This window comes from Heteronotia binoei, chromosome 8, assembly GCF_032191835.1.
Source record: "Heteronotia binoei isolate CCM8104 ecotype False Entrance Well chromosome 8, APGP_CSIRO_Hbin_v1, whole genome shotgun sequence".
In the NCBI taxonomy this organism is placed as follows: domain Eukaryota; kingdom Metazoa; phylum Chordata; class Lepidosauria; order Squamata; family Gekkonidae; genus Heteronotia; species Heteronotia binoei.
The window spans coordinates 1,697,951-1,715,044 of NC_083230.1; the positions used below are offsets into that span (position 1 = coordinate 1,697,951).

General features: G+C 43.2%; 1 protein-coding gene across 1 annotated transcript in view; it reads left to right on the plus strand.

The window, feature by feature from the left end:
- HGF (hepatocyte growth factor) overlaps window positions 1–17,094 on the plus strand; it is a 187,275-nt gene that overhangs the window by 19,187 nt on the left and 150,994 nt on the right. The window contains exon 2 of the mRNA XM_060246022.1: window positions 15,417–15,579. Coding sequence (XP_060102005.1) covers window positions 15,417–15,579 — 163 coding nt within the window. The remainder of the gene's footprint in view (window positions 1–15,416; window positions 15,580–17,094) is intronic.

The following is a 17,094-nucleotide window of genomic DNA, read 5'->3' on the forward strand; positions in this document are numbered from 1 at the left end:
GGGTGGATGCTAAAGTATCATCCCCAGTATGATGTGATGGATGTGAATTGTGCCGGAGTTGCTGATCACCTCCCCCATCTCCTGCTGCTTGCAAACCCGTGCCTGGCAATCCTACAGTTAGTGAGCATTTGATTTTTTTTCTTTATGTTTGTGGTGAGTAATTCTCATGTTACATTTGGTGCAGGTACAGCTGAACCTGTGGTTTAAGCTATGTACTAATCCCTGGTTTAAATTCGAAAATGAACTCGCATTGGCTCTTTTTTTACAAACAGACGTATATATGTACATATAGGATGTTCAGTATTTAAGTTCACTGCAACATGTGAGCAGGACTAATGACAAAGGGAGGGGGAGAGATGAGTCTCCCTGACAGAGTTGCCAACCTCCAGGTGGCAGCTGGAAACATTCTGGGATTACAAGTGATCTCCAAGTGGAAGAGATCAGTTCACCTAGAGAAAATAGCCTCTTTGGAAGGTGGACTCTGTGGCATTATACCTCACTGAAATACCTCCCCTCCTCAAACCTTGCTCTCTTCAAGCTCCACCCCTCTAATGTCCAGGTACTTCACAACTTGGATCTGACAACCCTACTCCCTGAGGAGGGAATTTCATAGTTTTGCTGCCACAACTGGCAAGGCCTTTGAAGAAGGTGGCTGAGCCCAAATCTCTTGCTCTGGCTACTTATTCTGCTGCCTTGGGAAGTAGGAAACAGACCCAGTGTCTTCAGGCAGGGGAGTGTCCTCTGCCAAGCTGTGGCCCTTGACAGTTCCCCACCAGGCCAAATTTTAAGTCCAGCTCTGCTGCACAGAGGATTATTGGGGTGCTGCATTGCCACTATCTGGAAAGGACTTTGTTTTCCATGCAGTTTGACTGGGGAAGAGGGCAAGAAATAAGGTGGTGTAGGAGATAGCAAACTGGACTCAGATAGGAGAGATCCAAGTTAAAATCTTAGCTCAGCCATGAAGTTCTCTACCTAGGTCTCACTTGAACTTATTTCATAGGGCTGGTAGGTTGATAAAATCAGACTGCTTTGAATTTCTCAGGAAAGGGGCCAGGCAGGGTGCAGGTTGGGGCTGCCAGGTTCACTGCACACTCTCAAGATTTTATTGTAGCTTGTCAAAATCCTAACTCAACAATAGATCCAATTGTATTTTACAATAATTTTGTTCAAGAGCTGAGTAATATTTTATGTCATAATCCACCTTCTGGTAAAGAATCTAAACCATGGTTTGACAGTGAATGTCAGGGGGCAAAAAAAAAATCTCTCCTAAATATATATTATTCCCTTTAAAAAGCTTCCAATCAACAAAGAACAGAAATTCAACACAAATTCCTTTCCCCAAAAAAGATATATAAACAGTTAATTGTTATGAAAAAGAAGAACTGCACAAAATGCTTTTGTCAGATTTAATTCAGTCAGCCAAGCAGAACAACTCAGGTATTGGAAGTTAATAACTCCAAATATGCAAACAGCTCCACAGCATCTTGACCCTCCGATTTGGCCCCATATGTAGATCTCCTTTTTTTTCATTTTCTATACAATGATACCCCCTCCCAGGGCTTTTTTTTGAGCAGGAATGCACAGGAACGGTTTCAGCTGGCTTGGCGCCAGGGGTGTGGCTTAATATGCAAATGAGATCTTGCTGGGCTTTATCTACAAAAAATTGCTGTGTGAAACAATGGTGATGTCAGGGGGTGTTGCCTAATATGCAAATGAGTTCCTGCTGGACTTTTTCTACAAAAAAGCTCTGCCCCCTTCTTTCCGGTTTTGTCTACCGGAGGGTTTGGCAGAGTGGCCTCCTGTTACCCCTAATGAAATCAAATCCCATACTGATCAGCTAAAAAAAGGTAAGGAACCTGGCTCCGATGGCATTCCTCTAGAATATTTTAAAGAAAACATGGATTGGTGGGCACCCTTCCTTGCTTCCTGGTTTACTTTCATCGACTCTACATGGCGTATTCCAACGTCTTGTAAGACGGCTATTGTGGTGCCTCCCTTTAAGAAAGGCAGAGGAAACCAACCTTCCAACTACCGTCCTATTAGCCTAATAAACATCTGTAGTAAACTCTATGCCAAACATCTTTTAGATAAATTTTCTGCTTGGCTAACCCTCAAAAATGTGATTGCACCAGAGCAGACGGGCTTTAGAGAGCATAGTTCCACTCTTGACCATTGCCTCACCTTACATCATTTAATTGGGAAATATGCCACCAAGGTTCATGTCTCATTGTTTGCTGCTTTCATTGATCTTAAAGCAGCCTTTGATTCCATTTCTAGAGTGTGGTGGTTATGGACCAAATTTGAAGCATCTTCCATAGATAAAAGACTCCTCTTACTTATTTGAGAACTTCATGATCACTCTCAGCTAAAGGTTAGATACAATGGGAGGGATTGCCTTTCAGAGTCGATTAATACCTACAAAGGAGTCAGGCAAGCTTGTTTGTTAGCCCCTTTGCTGTTCAATTTTTATATTAATGACATCATGGGCCACCTCAGCTCAGTAGAGTTACACCCACCAAAATTACAACACCGTTATATTTCCATTTTTTTATATGTGGATGATGCTGTACTGCTTGCCAGGACCCCAGTAAGTCTGAGAAGAGTACTCTCCAAATTTGCATCATTTTGCCATGAAAACCAACTGGAGATAAATGACCAAAAAACAAAGATTATGGCTTTTGGAAATAGACAAAAAATGAGATTGTGGTCCATTAATGGGCAGCAAGTTGCCAGTTTTAAATATCTAGGTATGGTTCTTCAGGGCACAGGATCCATCTGTGCCCACATTAAGTCTGCAGCCGCTTAAGGGGGGAGAACTGCAAATGCCATGCTCAAGTTTGTTCCAGCAGCCCTAAAATTGTATCAGGCAAAAGTATTGCCTTAAATGATTTATGGCTCTTTTCTTGGTCCCTCCCTAGCTACTTTTGCCTGCTTGAAAGGGTTCAGTCCAAATTTCTAAAAGTTTTGTTGCAGGTCCCTAAGTGTGTGCCTGCTTCCTTCATTTGTCTGGAAACAGGCATGCTGACGATGGCGGCCAGTATCACCCTGAACTCACTCAGATACTGGCTTAGGGTCAACTTTCATCCACATGGTCTCGTGCATATGGTACTTACAGACAACTTTCAGTCTAATTGGCTGAAAGCTGTTCTTAGCAAATTACATCTTCTCGGTTCCCCCCCCCCCCGCCCCCAAATCATTCTGGCTCTGAACTGGAACCAAGGCAAGGAAAGTGTGAAAGAAAGAATTTAAAACTTTGAGAGGCAGCCGGATATTGCCAAATACCCAGCCTTTAGATCGTCAGAGCAGATTAGATGTCGGATTGTATATTTAAATTAGCTCCATCACTTAGATGTCTATACATTTAGAAAAGCTTTTACTCTGGCCAGATGCTCAGCACTTCCCTCAGTGGTTCTCAAGGGCAGGTACAAGGGGATCCCTTTTGTGCAAAAGCTTTGTTACTGTGGCTCAGAGGAAGTTGAATCCATTTCGCACATATTTCTTAGGTGTTCCTGGTATAATGAGGCTTGTATGAAATATATTGAACCTATACTAAAGGCAAATTCTGGGCTGTTGCAATCAGAAAGTCTCATGCTATCAGATGAAAACCAGCTCATTTCTGAAGCCGTTGCCAAGTTCTGTGCTGCCTGCTATAGTAGCCATAAGACTTGTTTTACTGCTTCTTAGCTTTAAGATGTTCCATTTTAACTTGTGTCTTGATTCCTATGTAATTTTTTATATTTAATATATTAAGACAATTGTCTATCTTAATCCTTATTATAGCACAGATTCTATCCTCATATTGAAGCTTTTAAATTCTTGTATTTTAATTGGTCTGTCTGGTGCAGCCAGGTGCTTTGGTGGTCCCTATTGGAGGCAGATGCTTCTAAAGGAGAAAGCCAGGCTCCAGATAAAATCTTTGCTTTGTTTCCAATTAGCTTCTATGACTAGGGTTTTAGAGAAAGGAACACTGCTAGTAAAGAGAAATAACATTACACAAACAGCAGCTTCAAAAATGTTCTAAGCAGTCAACAGTCCTTGGTAATCTTTTTCATGGTTCATTTCCATTAAAATCAGCTGATCTAGAACTCCATTTTATTAGTGCTGAGGTTGTTTTGGATTATATTATGTAAATTTAGCAGATTATCCAAGTCTCAAGAATTACTAGTTGCTCTCCACTGCACACTAGTCCTGTGCCCATTTCTGATTCAAAGTAGGGTTGCCATCCAAGATCTGGAAACCGTTGAGAGATGTGGGGGGTGGAGTCCAGATGTTCAGCATCATGTCAATCCTGCAACATCACTTCTGGCATGAACCTAGAAGTGAAATCACCACATCAGGGCAATGCTCTAGGATTCACCCAAAACTCCCCAGTAAAACCAGGGCTTTCCCACCCTCCCTGGGGAACATGGTAGAATGGAGTTCCAGAATCTCTTCAAGGAAACAAAATTCTCAAAAAAAATGTGTAAAAGTCCAAGGGGGCACCCATATGTTTCTTCTTCATTTCCCTCTTGAGTGTTCCAGCACCTCCTTTTCCGGAAAAAAGGTAATGGGTAAAACTGTATTAAGAATGGTTCATTGCAAGGCTGCTGAGTTTGTAAACTGATCAGGAATGGTGCCTGGAGGAGGTGACCATGTGCAATAGACTATGCACCATAGGGTTCTGAATCCTAGAGTATCACCCTGCCATCACTTCTGGGTTTACATGGGATGTGATGTCCTAGCATCGGTGTGGTGCTGATTTCCTCCCCCACCTTGCTTCTGCTGCTCCATGCAGAGCAGCAGGAACCTGGAGGTTCAGAGCAGGAGGTCTCCCTTCAAATCAGGAAACTTGATGCTACTAGTTGAGGAGAGTGAGTAAGATGTTTGATGTTCTGAAAGCAGATCCTTTGGTGACCCTGCTGAAGCCTCTCCAAACCCTGCCCTTCCCAGGTTTCATCCTTGAAAATTGTCAGAGCTGGCAGCCCCACTCACTCAGTGGGTGCTGATATTGAAACTGCCCTGCCCATAGGAGGAGGAGTGGATTTCACTTTTCTTCTTCTTCTAGGAAACCTGTTGTAATCTGATTGATTCTGACACCCTTTGGTTTATTACTGGGACAACAGCTTTAGAGGAAGGAAGGAAGGAAATCTTGCAACAGAAGCCAGAGTGTACATTTCATGTGCAGTAACATGATATCTTGCTGACACTGAACTCTCCAAGTTGTTTGTAGATTAACATGTTTGCATAGTTGTGCTGTGAAAGTGAACTCTGCTTCTGTTCTTGAAAGATCATAATGAAAAGCTGTTAACTAAAGTAACAAATCCCTGCGCTGCTGAGACCCACTGGGGGACCCTGGACAAAGATTCCACGTGGGCTCCCCATATAACCCTGACACAAACCAAATATAACAAAACAAATCACTTGGCTTGCTGTTACCATCACAGGAGGGCGGGGATTAGAGGGGCATTCTGGGGATGGGTGTGATGTCACATGCAACGTCCTCGATGCAGTGATGTCATATGGAAGTGACTTCATCATATTGGCAATATAGTGTGTGACACTGGTTTTGGGGCAAAACTCTATGGTTTTTTGCATCCAAACCATAGAGTTTGCCCAAAAACCAGAACATTGCCATGCAACATCCCCGGGTATGATGATGTCACCTGGAAGAGATATAATTGCACTGGGGGATGTTACACGGCAATACTCCTGTTTGGGACTGGGGTTTCCAGAACTATACTGCCAGGAGTAACCTGTGGAAAACTGAATGTTGTATGAAGCTGTGAGCAGTAGTTCCATATAGAAATTGTGACTAGAAGAAGACTGTCTGTTGAAACATGCTAATTTACCTAGGAAGCAAGTTGTCACTTCCCTATTGAACTTTGGTCTGGCTGAACTACTAGCAATTCTGTGAAGTCTTCTCATAGACAGCTGGACTTTAACCACTTGACTTGTGAACTTTATTATTTCAATTATTGTTTGTGAACTGAATTAAATTACTAGCCTTATTATTGTTAACCATTTAATAATATATAAATATAAATAATATTGCAAGATTTGTGAAGCAAGTAGTTTGTTTAGTTGTGAATTGTGACATGGTAATATTCCGGTGTCTGGCTATTGAGGTATTATTACCTGCTCTTGTGTAACACGAGGGTGGCAGCTGTGGCTCTACAAAACACTACCGTAGGAGCCAGTACTCCTTGTGCACATCTGGCCACGTAGCCAGAAAATTTTGGGTGGAGAAGCCTGGAGATTAAAAATTTGGTGGTGGGGGGGAGTGTGGGGCTTGGCTGCTTCTTCCCTCCAGCGGCCCGTCCTCCTGGCCACAGCTCCCTCACCCATAAAAAGGAGGGAAAGGAAAGGAAACATACACAAAAGGAGATGATCCAAGGTGCCTGCCCTAGGAATGAGGGGTAAAAATGAGAGGGGGGAGGGAGAGGGAGAGTTCCCTTCTCGTGTGCTTGATTCCTTAATAAATTTAAAATGAGATGAGGGGGTGGAGCGGGTAGTTATTTTACAGTATGTCTTCTCCTGTGGACTATGCAGCAATTCTGATCCCAGGCTCTCTCTTGTGCATGCTCTCTTGCTGTTGCTCTCTCACTCTCTCTCATGCTCTCTCTTGCTCCCCCCCCAACTGTTGCTTTCTCACTCTTGCTCTGCCCACATTGTTGCTGTCTCGCTCTACCTCTCACTGCCTCTCTCTCTCTCTCTCTCTCACTGTCACTCTGCTCTCTCTCTCTCTTGTTGCTCTGTCTTGCACTCTCTCTCTTGTGCTCTCCCTCCCTCCCTTTTCCTTGGGTCCAACGAAGGGACCCTAGGGGGGTTAAATAGAGCAGCCTTGCTCCTCATGCCCCCCCATAGCTATGGGCCTGCTGACCAGCAGCATCAGCAGTGTGTGAGAGGCTTACCTATTGCCTTCTCCTGCACTACTGATAGGCACTAGTGGTGCTGGAAGAGGCCACTGGTGAGTTGATGTAGATAATCATTGGCACTGAAAAGTCTAAGCTAAACAGCTCCAGCAGTGCAGGCAAAGCTATTGAGGCTTGGCTCTCTTTGCTTCTGCCCCTTGTAGTCCTCTAGGGCAGTGGCCCAGCAGGAACTGAGTGATCTCCAGCCCTCATCTGGAGATTAGAGAAGCCTAGAGTTCCACAGGACAAAGCGACTACTACAACAACACAAAAAACTGTGGAAAATAACAAATAAATCATGAAAATTACTTCAAAAATATAATTAATTAATTTTTAAACACTACAACATCACATATTATTGCATATTATCAAGAATTCATGAATACAAGGTATAAAGTGCAGAAAATAAACTTTCAAAAGTGCTTGCAGTTAATCATGTCCATTGCCCACTTAAGACGCTTGAAGACTATTCACCCGACTCCGCGGGACAAATAAAGTGCCAGTGTCATCTGTGTTGCAAATGCAGATAGTTCTTGTTTTTCAGAAAAAAGTTTTTGATTTTAAGACGTTACTTTAGACTTTCATCCTTTAAAGAAGTTTGATATATAGTGGATAGTCATCAGCCTCTAACAGTAAAGCCTGTAATACTGTTTCAAGTGTCTTCATCTGAGAGACGTTTTCCACTTATCTGTAACCAACACAATGCATCATTCTAACATGTATTTCTACGCTACATACAATTTATCTGAATCATCCAGGGCATCACAACTCACCAGCACCCAGCATACCATATTCCTGTGACACTAGCTCTGGAGAAAACCTCAAAGGATCTTCCCGCACAATCTGACCTTTATCTTTACAAACTGGAAACAGCTGGAAAAACTTTTTAAAGCAACATTCAAACCTAAGGACTGGAAACCCGAGCCTTATTATTATGTACTTTAGTGATCACTGAAAATTAAATACCAAAATAATTATAAATTATAAGAAGCAAGAATTTAAACCTATGGGTTCTAACTCATTCCTTTTAAAGATCAGGGCAGCTTCTTCCCTGAGTAATATCCTTTGGATTTCACTTTGAGTTTTGTTAGTCCCTTGATATTTATATAGAACACAAAACCTCATGTCCCTATCAGTATGGTTTTCAGATACATATTGTTCCATGAAAGGAGCCTCCATGTTTTTGAGACAAACCCGAGACTGGTGCTCCAGGATCCGGACTCTTATTTGTCTAATAGTATTGCCTATGTAAATTCTTGGACAGCCACACAGAATCGCGTACACCACGTTCCGTGACAAACAGGAACTGACATGTCTCAACTTTTGCACCTGCCACATGAAAAATGTACAACTGCAGGTTCACTATTGTTTTGATGATTTTTTCTGATGTCTGAGTGCACAATCAAATCTCTTATACATTGTGTTCTTCGAAGTCCTATGTATGGTCTATTGCTACACCCTGGCACATCACTCAACAGATGCCAATGTTTATTTATAATAGATCGAATTTTAGAAGAAAGGGGAATATAGTCAAAAGCACAAGTCGATTGTTCTTCCCGCCTATCCTCAGGGTTCTGAAAGAGACATGTTCTGGCTATGGAGTCAGCTTTATTAATAGCCTTAATTACCACTTGGGCTGGATAGATACGATCAAACCCCTGCAACATATTTCTTAATGGAACTGGTGGACATAATTTTTGAAAAAAAAATTAGGTTTGATGAGGATTTTTATCTACAAATCCATGGGGTAGCCATGGGGAGCAGTCTGGCTCCTTCTGTTGCCAACTTATTTATGACTGGTCTTGAGAAACATTACATTTGCAATTCCAGGAATTCTTTTTTTTTACAAAGTCCTAATATATTTTAGGTTTATTGATGATTTATTCTTAATTGTAAAAAATCAACAAGTGGTTGTTCCACTGTTGGAGTGGATGAATGGGATACACACCACAATTAAGTTTACAGGCAAAAGTGATAGGTTTGAACTGCCATTTCTAGATTAACGGTGTATAAGACATTCACAAATCAACTGGCAGTATGCCTTCAGACTGGAGTTCTTTTCTCCACTATCGCTCCTTTCACCCTTTACACTTACGGAGGAGTCTGCCTTATAGTCAGATGCTGAGAATTAAATGTAATTCAACAGAGGCAGTAGATTATAGGAGGGATAGAAGAGACTTAGCCCAGGATTTTAGGATTTTAATAAACTATCTGCATTTGCAACACGGTTGACACTAGCACTTTATTTGTCCCGTGGAGTCGGGTGAATAGTTTTCAAGCGTCTTAAGTCAGCAATGGACATGATTAACTGCAAACACTTTTGAAATTTTATTCTCTGCACTTTATACCTTGTAGTCATGAATCCTTGATAATATGCAATAATATGTGATGTTGTAGTGTTTAAAAATTAATTAATTATATTTTTGAAGTAATTTTCATGATTTATTCATTATTTTCCACAGTTTTTTGTGTTGTTGTATGACTTATCTGGAGATTGGAAACAGTCGTTCCTCAGGAGGAAAGGCCTCTCCCTAAGAGGCCTGTAGTGATACCTTAGGAATTTCCCACCAACCTGGAAAGGTACCACTAAAGGCCTCTGGGCAAGTGCCCCCTCCAGCCTTGCTGTCTTCACATCCACCCAAGTGAAGGGATTATTTCCCCTAGACACACCTCAATGGGAGGTAATGTCTGCCATCTGGTATTTCCTAACCCGGAGTTGGCAACCCTGCAGCCTCTAGATAGGAAAAGGACAGTCTTTCTTCACAGTTGGTGGGGGTGGGGAACCAAAGCAGCTGACATCATTCTCCTCATTTCTCTCCCCTCTTTGATTTGCACAACAACCCTGTGAGACATTCCTATTTCCTTCTCAGGCAACCATCTTGGAGTGAGGCTGAGGGGAGGAGGGAGAGAGGGAGTGAAAGACAGTCAAAGTGGGACAGCCATGCCCTCTGAGGTGGTGCCAGATGCTCTGCAGCCCTTTCTGAGGCTGGCTGACAGAAAACAGCTGGAGATGTGGCAGTCTCTGAGGTAGGACTGCTTTTGGCAGTGTGTTCATTCTTGGGCCTACAAGAGGCGGGGCAAGGGAGTCAGCCAATGGGAGGTCAGAGGTGGGTGACCAATGTGTGATGGGCCAATAGTGTATTCCCACAGTAACTGTTAGAACTTAGGTTGATTGCATTTTACTGACAGAATCAGCTTTGCTGGCTGGCAACAGCCACTTGGGTGGGGGAGGAGTAGACTCAACCAATGGCACGTAAGTACTCTTGATTGATAGTTTGACAAGCCAAAGGCTTGTGCCATACAGTCTCACTGAGCCCGAATGAATCAGGATGGTTAGAATTGCCACCACACCAGGAGAATTATTTATAACAAATTACATGCTCAATCCATTCCTGCCAAAATGCTTATTACAGCACCAGGTTGTTGGGTTGTTGTTGTTTTTTTTTTAAAGCAGGAACGCACAGAAACACAGTTCCAGCCGGCCTGGTGTCAGAATGCAACCTAATATGCAAATGAATTACTCTTGGACTTTTTCTACAAAAAAATCCCTGTGCAAAACAATGCTGATGACAGGGAGCATGGCCTAATATGCAAATGAGTTCCTGCTGGGCTTTTTCTGCAAAAAAAGCCCTGCACAGCACCACATTCCTTTCAGTTTAAATATCAGACCTGCGTGTTATGTCTAAGTCTTCTTTTGAAACTGGGCTTGTCCAGTGGCAAGCTCCATCTCTTGCTACTGTTTTGAGCAGTAGGGGAAAAGCAATGTTACTAACATCAATACATCACTTCTGAGTACAACCCAGAAATGTCACATGGTAGCTCCAAGAATTACCAGAAACTCTATGGTGAGCCCATGGAGCTTCCAGTGATTTCTAGAGCTGCCCTTTGCAGTGGCCAGCCCTGCCACTAGGCAAAATAGGTGGTTGCCTAGGGTGCCAATCCTCAGGGGTGCCAAATTGGGCACCCTCAACATGAGTCAGTGAAGTCAGTTAACAAAATGGGGAGAACTGAGTGTGGGGAGACAGAGCAGTGACAGAGGTGCTCGCTAGCATGTGCAGTGGTGGTGGCAGTAGGAGGAGAGAAGGAGGGGTGGCTCGGGCAGGGAAGCCAATCTGAGGTGCCTTCCTGCTTTGCGCCAAGGAGCCCTTCTTCCACTGGGAGTAGTGTGTGTGTGTGTGGTGGTGGTGGTGGTAAACATGGTGCCTGTCTGTTTTCTCACCTCCTTTCGCTTTTGGAGTCTTTTGGGGAGGGTGGCCAAGCATACAAGGTGGGACCCCTCTGGATGAAATCATTGGCCAATGGGAAGTTGGCTTGGGGTGCACACATGGCATGACCTGGCATGACATTTCAGAGAAACCTCCAACCCATTTTCCTCCCCATTAAACCTGGACAGAAATAGTTACCCCACCTTGAAGGAGGGTGGGATTGTCTTATCTCCTCCTGCATCTGCAGTTCTGCCCTCCCCCTTTCCTTCCATCGGCATCTTCCTTCTGTGCTGAGCCTTCGGGAGGATGGGAGCGAAGAACAGGCTTGTGGTGTCTGAGAACCTTAAACTGAGTCCAAGTTAACTCAAGAGTAAGTTTTGGTGGGATTGCTGGGACTTCCTTCCAGGTAAATATGGGGCAAGTGATAGCAACAGTGAGCCTAAAAATTCAAAGCACATCTTAAAAATGTGTGTTGCTCACTCAAGAGCCAGAATAGTCACATTGTCAAAAATGTTTTCAGCAACCATGACTGATGAAGTGAAGCTTAATGAAAGTTGAAGTGTTCATGATATTATCACTGCTTAGTTTATTGAATTGGTCTTTACAAAATGTGAAGATGCATGATTAAAATTGCAAGCTTTAGTCTTCTGCTCTTAGGGTTGCCAAGTACAATTCAAGAAATATCGAGGGACTTTGGGGGTGGAGCCAGGAACAAGGGTGTGACAAGCATAATTGAACTCCAAGGGAGTTCTGGCCATCACATTTAAAGGGATAGCACACCTTTTTAAATGTCTTCCTTCCATAGGAAATAATGAAGGATAGGGGCACCTTCTTTTGGGGCTCACAGAATTGGACCCCCTGGTCCAATCGTTTTGAAACTTGGGGGGTACTTTGGGGAGAGGCATTAAATACTATACTGGAAAGACTGAAAATAGTATACTGAAAATACTATACTGAAAATTTGCCTCTACCTCAATAAACAACTCCCCTAGGGCCCCCAAAACCTCCAGATCAATTCCCTATTATACCCTATGAGAATCGATCTCCACATAGGGAATAATAAAGTGCTCAGCAGACATTTCCTTCCCACCCCACCCCCACCCGCCGGTTTCTGGCGAATCTGAAGCGAGGGATTGGCCTTTCTACTCATGAGTTGCTGCCAACTTCTTCAAAGTAAGACAGACACACCATCCCAAGAGGAAGCCTTTCAGTCAGAGCCTGAAGCCTCCGGAGGTGGAAAGGCACATGGGCCTCTGGGGGCAGGGCTTCCCCCCGCCAGCCAGCTGACTGGGGGCGGGAAGGAGCCTGGGAAAGCGGAAGAACCCCCGCTGGGACCTAGGGATTGGCAAGCCTATCTGCTCTCTTAATTTCCTGTTTTCCTCCTCCTCCCTCTTTTTGGTTTGACTATAATGTGCCAAAAACATCTTTCTGCTGTAGCTTTTAGCATCAGTAGGGGTTTCTAGAAGAAAATAAGGTTGAGCTTGGCCTCTTGATTGCTGTGGCTCAATCTGTCCTATATTACAAGGGGAGTGATAATGTATCTTAAGGACATTGTGTATGTGTGACTTCATGTTTCGTTTATCTGGGAGTTCCTGCCAGGCTCATTGGAGCCTTTAAGACTGAGCTTTGGGGTCTTGGGAACTATGGGTAGCAGAATCCAAATCCCTGCTTCCCTGGTCCAGTCACTGGCCCCCTGCTGGTTCAAATGACCCAATGGTGTCCTAGCGCAGGAACTTTGGACTGTATATAGTTGGCCCCATTGGCCCATTCAGCAGTCTTTTTAGTTTAACCGTTGCCATGCTGTATTGCAATAAAGAGCTTTGATCACTGCAACTGCATCTCTCCATGCATCGAACTCACTATTTTACAGCGGTGACGAGGATGGGATCCTGTTGAGTGAGTCCCAGCCACTGTCACCGCACCGCGCATTGCTGCTCTCTGCTCCACATGCTCCGCACATTGCATTGCCATCACCGGCTGACATGGCTACAGCTCCAGGAACGCTGCCTGAGTTCGACTCCTCTCACCCTGTGCTCTGGGAGACATGGGTGAAACGACTCCAATACTACCTTGTGGTCCACAAGATCCCCGGACCTGTGCCAGCTGTGGTGAGTCCCACGAGCAACTTCCAAGACGCCATATGCCATCAGTGTGGAAAAACTGGCCACCTAGCCCGAGTCTGTCGTTCCAAATCATCCTGATCCTCAACGGGGGGGGGGGGGCGCCCCAACACCACCAGAGCTGATGACGGGAGCCCGCCAAAATAGAAGAGCTGCAGTCCTGTTGAACCTGGCAGAGTCTTCTTTTCTTCCAATCAAGAGACTCAGCAACAGAGGTGTAAAGAGATGAATCTGCAGGTCTTTTATTATTTTCACATTAATGTGGGAAGGAAAACAATGTTTCACCCTTCCTCTGTTTTCCTTCTGCCATCTTCTCCATAGTCATAGATATTTATACCTTTCTGTAAACAAAGGCCAACTTACCGATTGGCCACATCGATCTTCGCTTTTGACACTCTGATTACATTCATTGGCCAAATAAATATCCCATCTCCTGACTTAGAAGTGAGAGATGAATTGATACTACTCGGGGTTTTGTAATCAGGACCTCCAAGTCTCACTTGTTTGTATCCTCATATCTGCGGTTTCACCCCTTTCCTGTTGGTCTCCAGTGTGGACCCCTGGCTCAACTCCAAAATGTGCAACGTGGAGCAATTCTAAGGAGGTTTACTTGGAAGTAAGTCCCATTTTATTCATCATGGTTCATTCTCAGGAAAACATTATTAGGATTGTCACCTAAGAGGGTGATACTAAATAGGTCTACTCAGAATCTCATTCAGATCTTTTAAATGGAGTTTACTGTTCTTAAAATTGCCCTGTGAACCAAAGGACAGTTTGGTCATGTGGAAATATCTGTAAGCTTCTTTGGATATTGCTATAACTATATTGCTAAATCTTGGAATTTCTTTTTGAATAAGCTTTTCAAATTTTGCATTTTAACTTCATTTATTTATTTAGTTTTATTTATATGTACTCAAGAGAAAGTTGATCCTATATAAGATGACTGCCTTAAAATGTTATATATACACAAAAATATTATTGGCTATATCTGTGAAGAAACTAGTCTTGCATTTGAGTAACCATTGTGTCAGCTTTCTATATTCAATACTTTCCCAACATTAAAAAACAAAACAAAAACCACACCAACATTTGTTGAAAAAAAAATTCAAACTTCTGGTTTCCTAGCCAAATTAATTTCAGCTCTGAAATCAAGAATTACACATGAGTTTGTAAAACCAATGGCTTTATTGTCCTAATCAACAGATTTCCCAAGAGACCTGGAACTGTCCCTTTTTCCTTGTACTGCCTTGGCAAATGTATCCTGCCATGCTATTGACTGTTTGCTGCCCTATTTCTATATCATTGCCTGCAGGATGGGGCAATGCAAAACATGATGATGTCACTTTCACATGCTTAATTTACCTGTCTGTTCCAAAAATCAGGACACCAGACTCAAAAGAGTAGTAGCTCCACACTGTAGGTTAAAACTTCAGAGCTGAGATTTGAGTTTGCCCTTGGATTTCTCAACATATCCTATATACAGGATGAGACACCAAGGATCAAATCAAGCAGGTCTACTTGGAAGTAAGTCAGCTGTTATATAGTGGGATTCAGTCCTAGGCCAGTGTCCTTAGGATGGTAGCCTGAAAGCTTAAAGTCCCCTATAAAAATGGTCAAAAAACCACATCTTCCGTCATGATTTCTTCCTCATTCACTGCTCCTCTACCTGTCTTTTGTTTGTTGTTTCTTCTCCCGGTATCTCTAACTCATGCCTTCTGCTTGATCCTCAGCCTCTGTTTAATATTCATTCATTCGTTCGTTCGTTCGTTCGTTCGTTCGTTCATTCATTCATTTCATTAGATTTATATCCCACCCTCCATGTAATGGGCTCAGGACGAATAACAATCAATTAGTAGAGTTACTAATTCTAAACATATTGGGGTGATTCCTGTGGATGTGTCCCATTAATGGTGGTGTCTTTCATCAGAGGAAGCTGCCTACCCATTTACTGCAAGTAAGTTTTATGTGCTTTGCAGACCTTCCATGAAACAACAGTACGTACAGTATACTCTAGAATATACTTGCTTTGCTGCCACAGTACCTTTCCACCTCCTCATCTTACTTACTGAAAGTTTGCAAAGGGGAAGCAGCACTTTCACATTATCCATTATAACTTGCTTACAAGTCCAACCTCTGATGATATCAATTTCCTCTTATTTGGATAAATGAATCCATTCATTTCTTGTTGGTTCCTTCTACAGAAGGCAAGGGGAAAAGGAATGTTCTTCATGACTACAGAAAGACAGCAGACATGATGTTACTGAGGACAGACAAGACACTGAGAGTGAAGACGAAGCTGCTAAACACCACTGAACAGTGTGCCAAGCGATGTAGCAGAAGTAAAGGACTTTTGTTCACTTGCAAGTAAGCAGTGGTTTAATTTGCTTTTAGTATTGAAAAAGGATAGGCCTAACCCTAACCAACATGACCTAACAGAGAATGCAACTCTGGTTCATGTGCATGTTGTATGCTCATAAGTAGTGGTGTTTGAAAGCTTGGTTTAGTTTTAGCAGCTAAGAGGTCTGTCTTCCTGATCGTGAACTGACTGTATGGTGACTTGCTTGAACCACTAATTTTGGAAGGGGTGTTGAAAGACCTGAGTCAGATTGAGGTGACAAAAGAGGAGGTCCTACAACGGAAGGACGAATTAAAAACTAATAAGTCACCAGGTCCGGATGGCATACATCTGAGAGTTCTGAAAGAACTCAAAGTTGAACTTGTGGATCTTTTGACAAAAATCTGTAATCTTTCATTGAAATCTGCCTTTGTTCCTGAGGACTGGAAGGTAGCAAATGTCACCCCCATCTTTAAAAAGGGTTCCAGAGGAGATCCAGGAAATTACAGTCTGACTTCAATACCGGGAAAGTAATGATTGGGGAAAGTAATGTTTGGATGTCCTTTCCCCACTTCAGGGTCATCAGAAAGCAGGGGGGTTGGGAGGGTAGTGTCTGCTGGACCCTCCATTATTCCCTATGGAGACCGATTCCCATAGGGTATAATGGAAAATTCATCCATGGCTAACTGGGGCTCTGCGGGGGCTGTGTCTTGGGGCAGAGACATCCAATGCCTCTTCCCAAAATACCCACCAAGTTTCAAAAGGATTAGACTAGGGGGTCCAGTTCTATGAACCTCAAAAGAAGGTGCCCCAATCCTTGAATGGAATGAATGGAGGGCATTTGAAACATGTGCAGTCCCTTTAAATGGGATGGCCAGAACTCCCTTTGGAGTTCAATCATGCTTTTCACACCCTTGGTCCTGGCTCCACCCCCAATTTATTCTGGCTCCACCCCCAAAGTCCCCAGATATTTCTTGAATTCAATTTGGCAACCCTAATTAATCCTGTTATAAGATGACCAAGGAAAACCTGTATTCTAGCATCGCAAAAGAAAGGGTGAAAGAAGACCATGGAACACAAGATTGCTGCAGAGATTTTCAGCAGGATGGGAGCTGTGGGCTCCGTGTTGAGAAATCACCAAAGGGGCCAACTTTGGATTGGTAACATCATGAAAAGGGAGAATGAGCTTCATTCTTCTTCCTTACCCCTTTTTTGAGCCCAAAGAGCCACAGCCAGCAGAACTCACAGAACTGAGTGGGTTGAGCATTCACTGACATGCTACATGATGATCCATGTTTCTACTAGTTTCTTTATAAAGTTGGTGTCACAAAATGGTGTTTTTGTGCCACAGTTTGTGGACCCTGCTATGAAATGTGATTCGATGTTGCATTTCAGAGGGTCCAATCATAAGTATGAATCTATGAGAGATCTGTTCTTTAGATATACGATTTTGTAACATGGTGGTGTGGAGATGATTGAGTAAACTTCCGTGCCATAAACAGTACCCAGTGATGTGATAAGCGATTAGATGTTGAGTTTGTGGT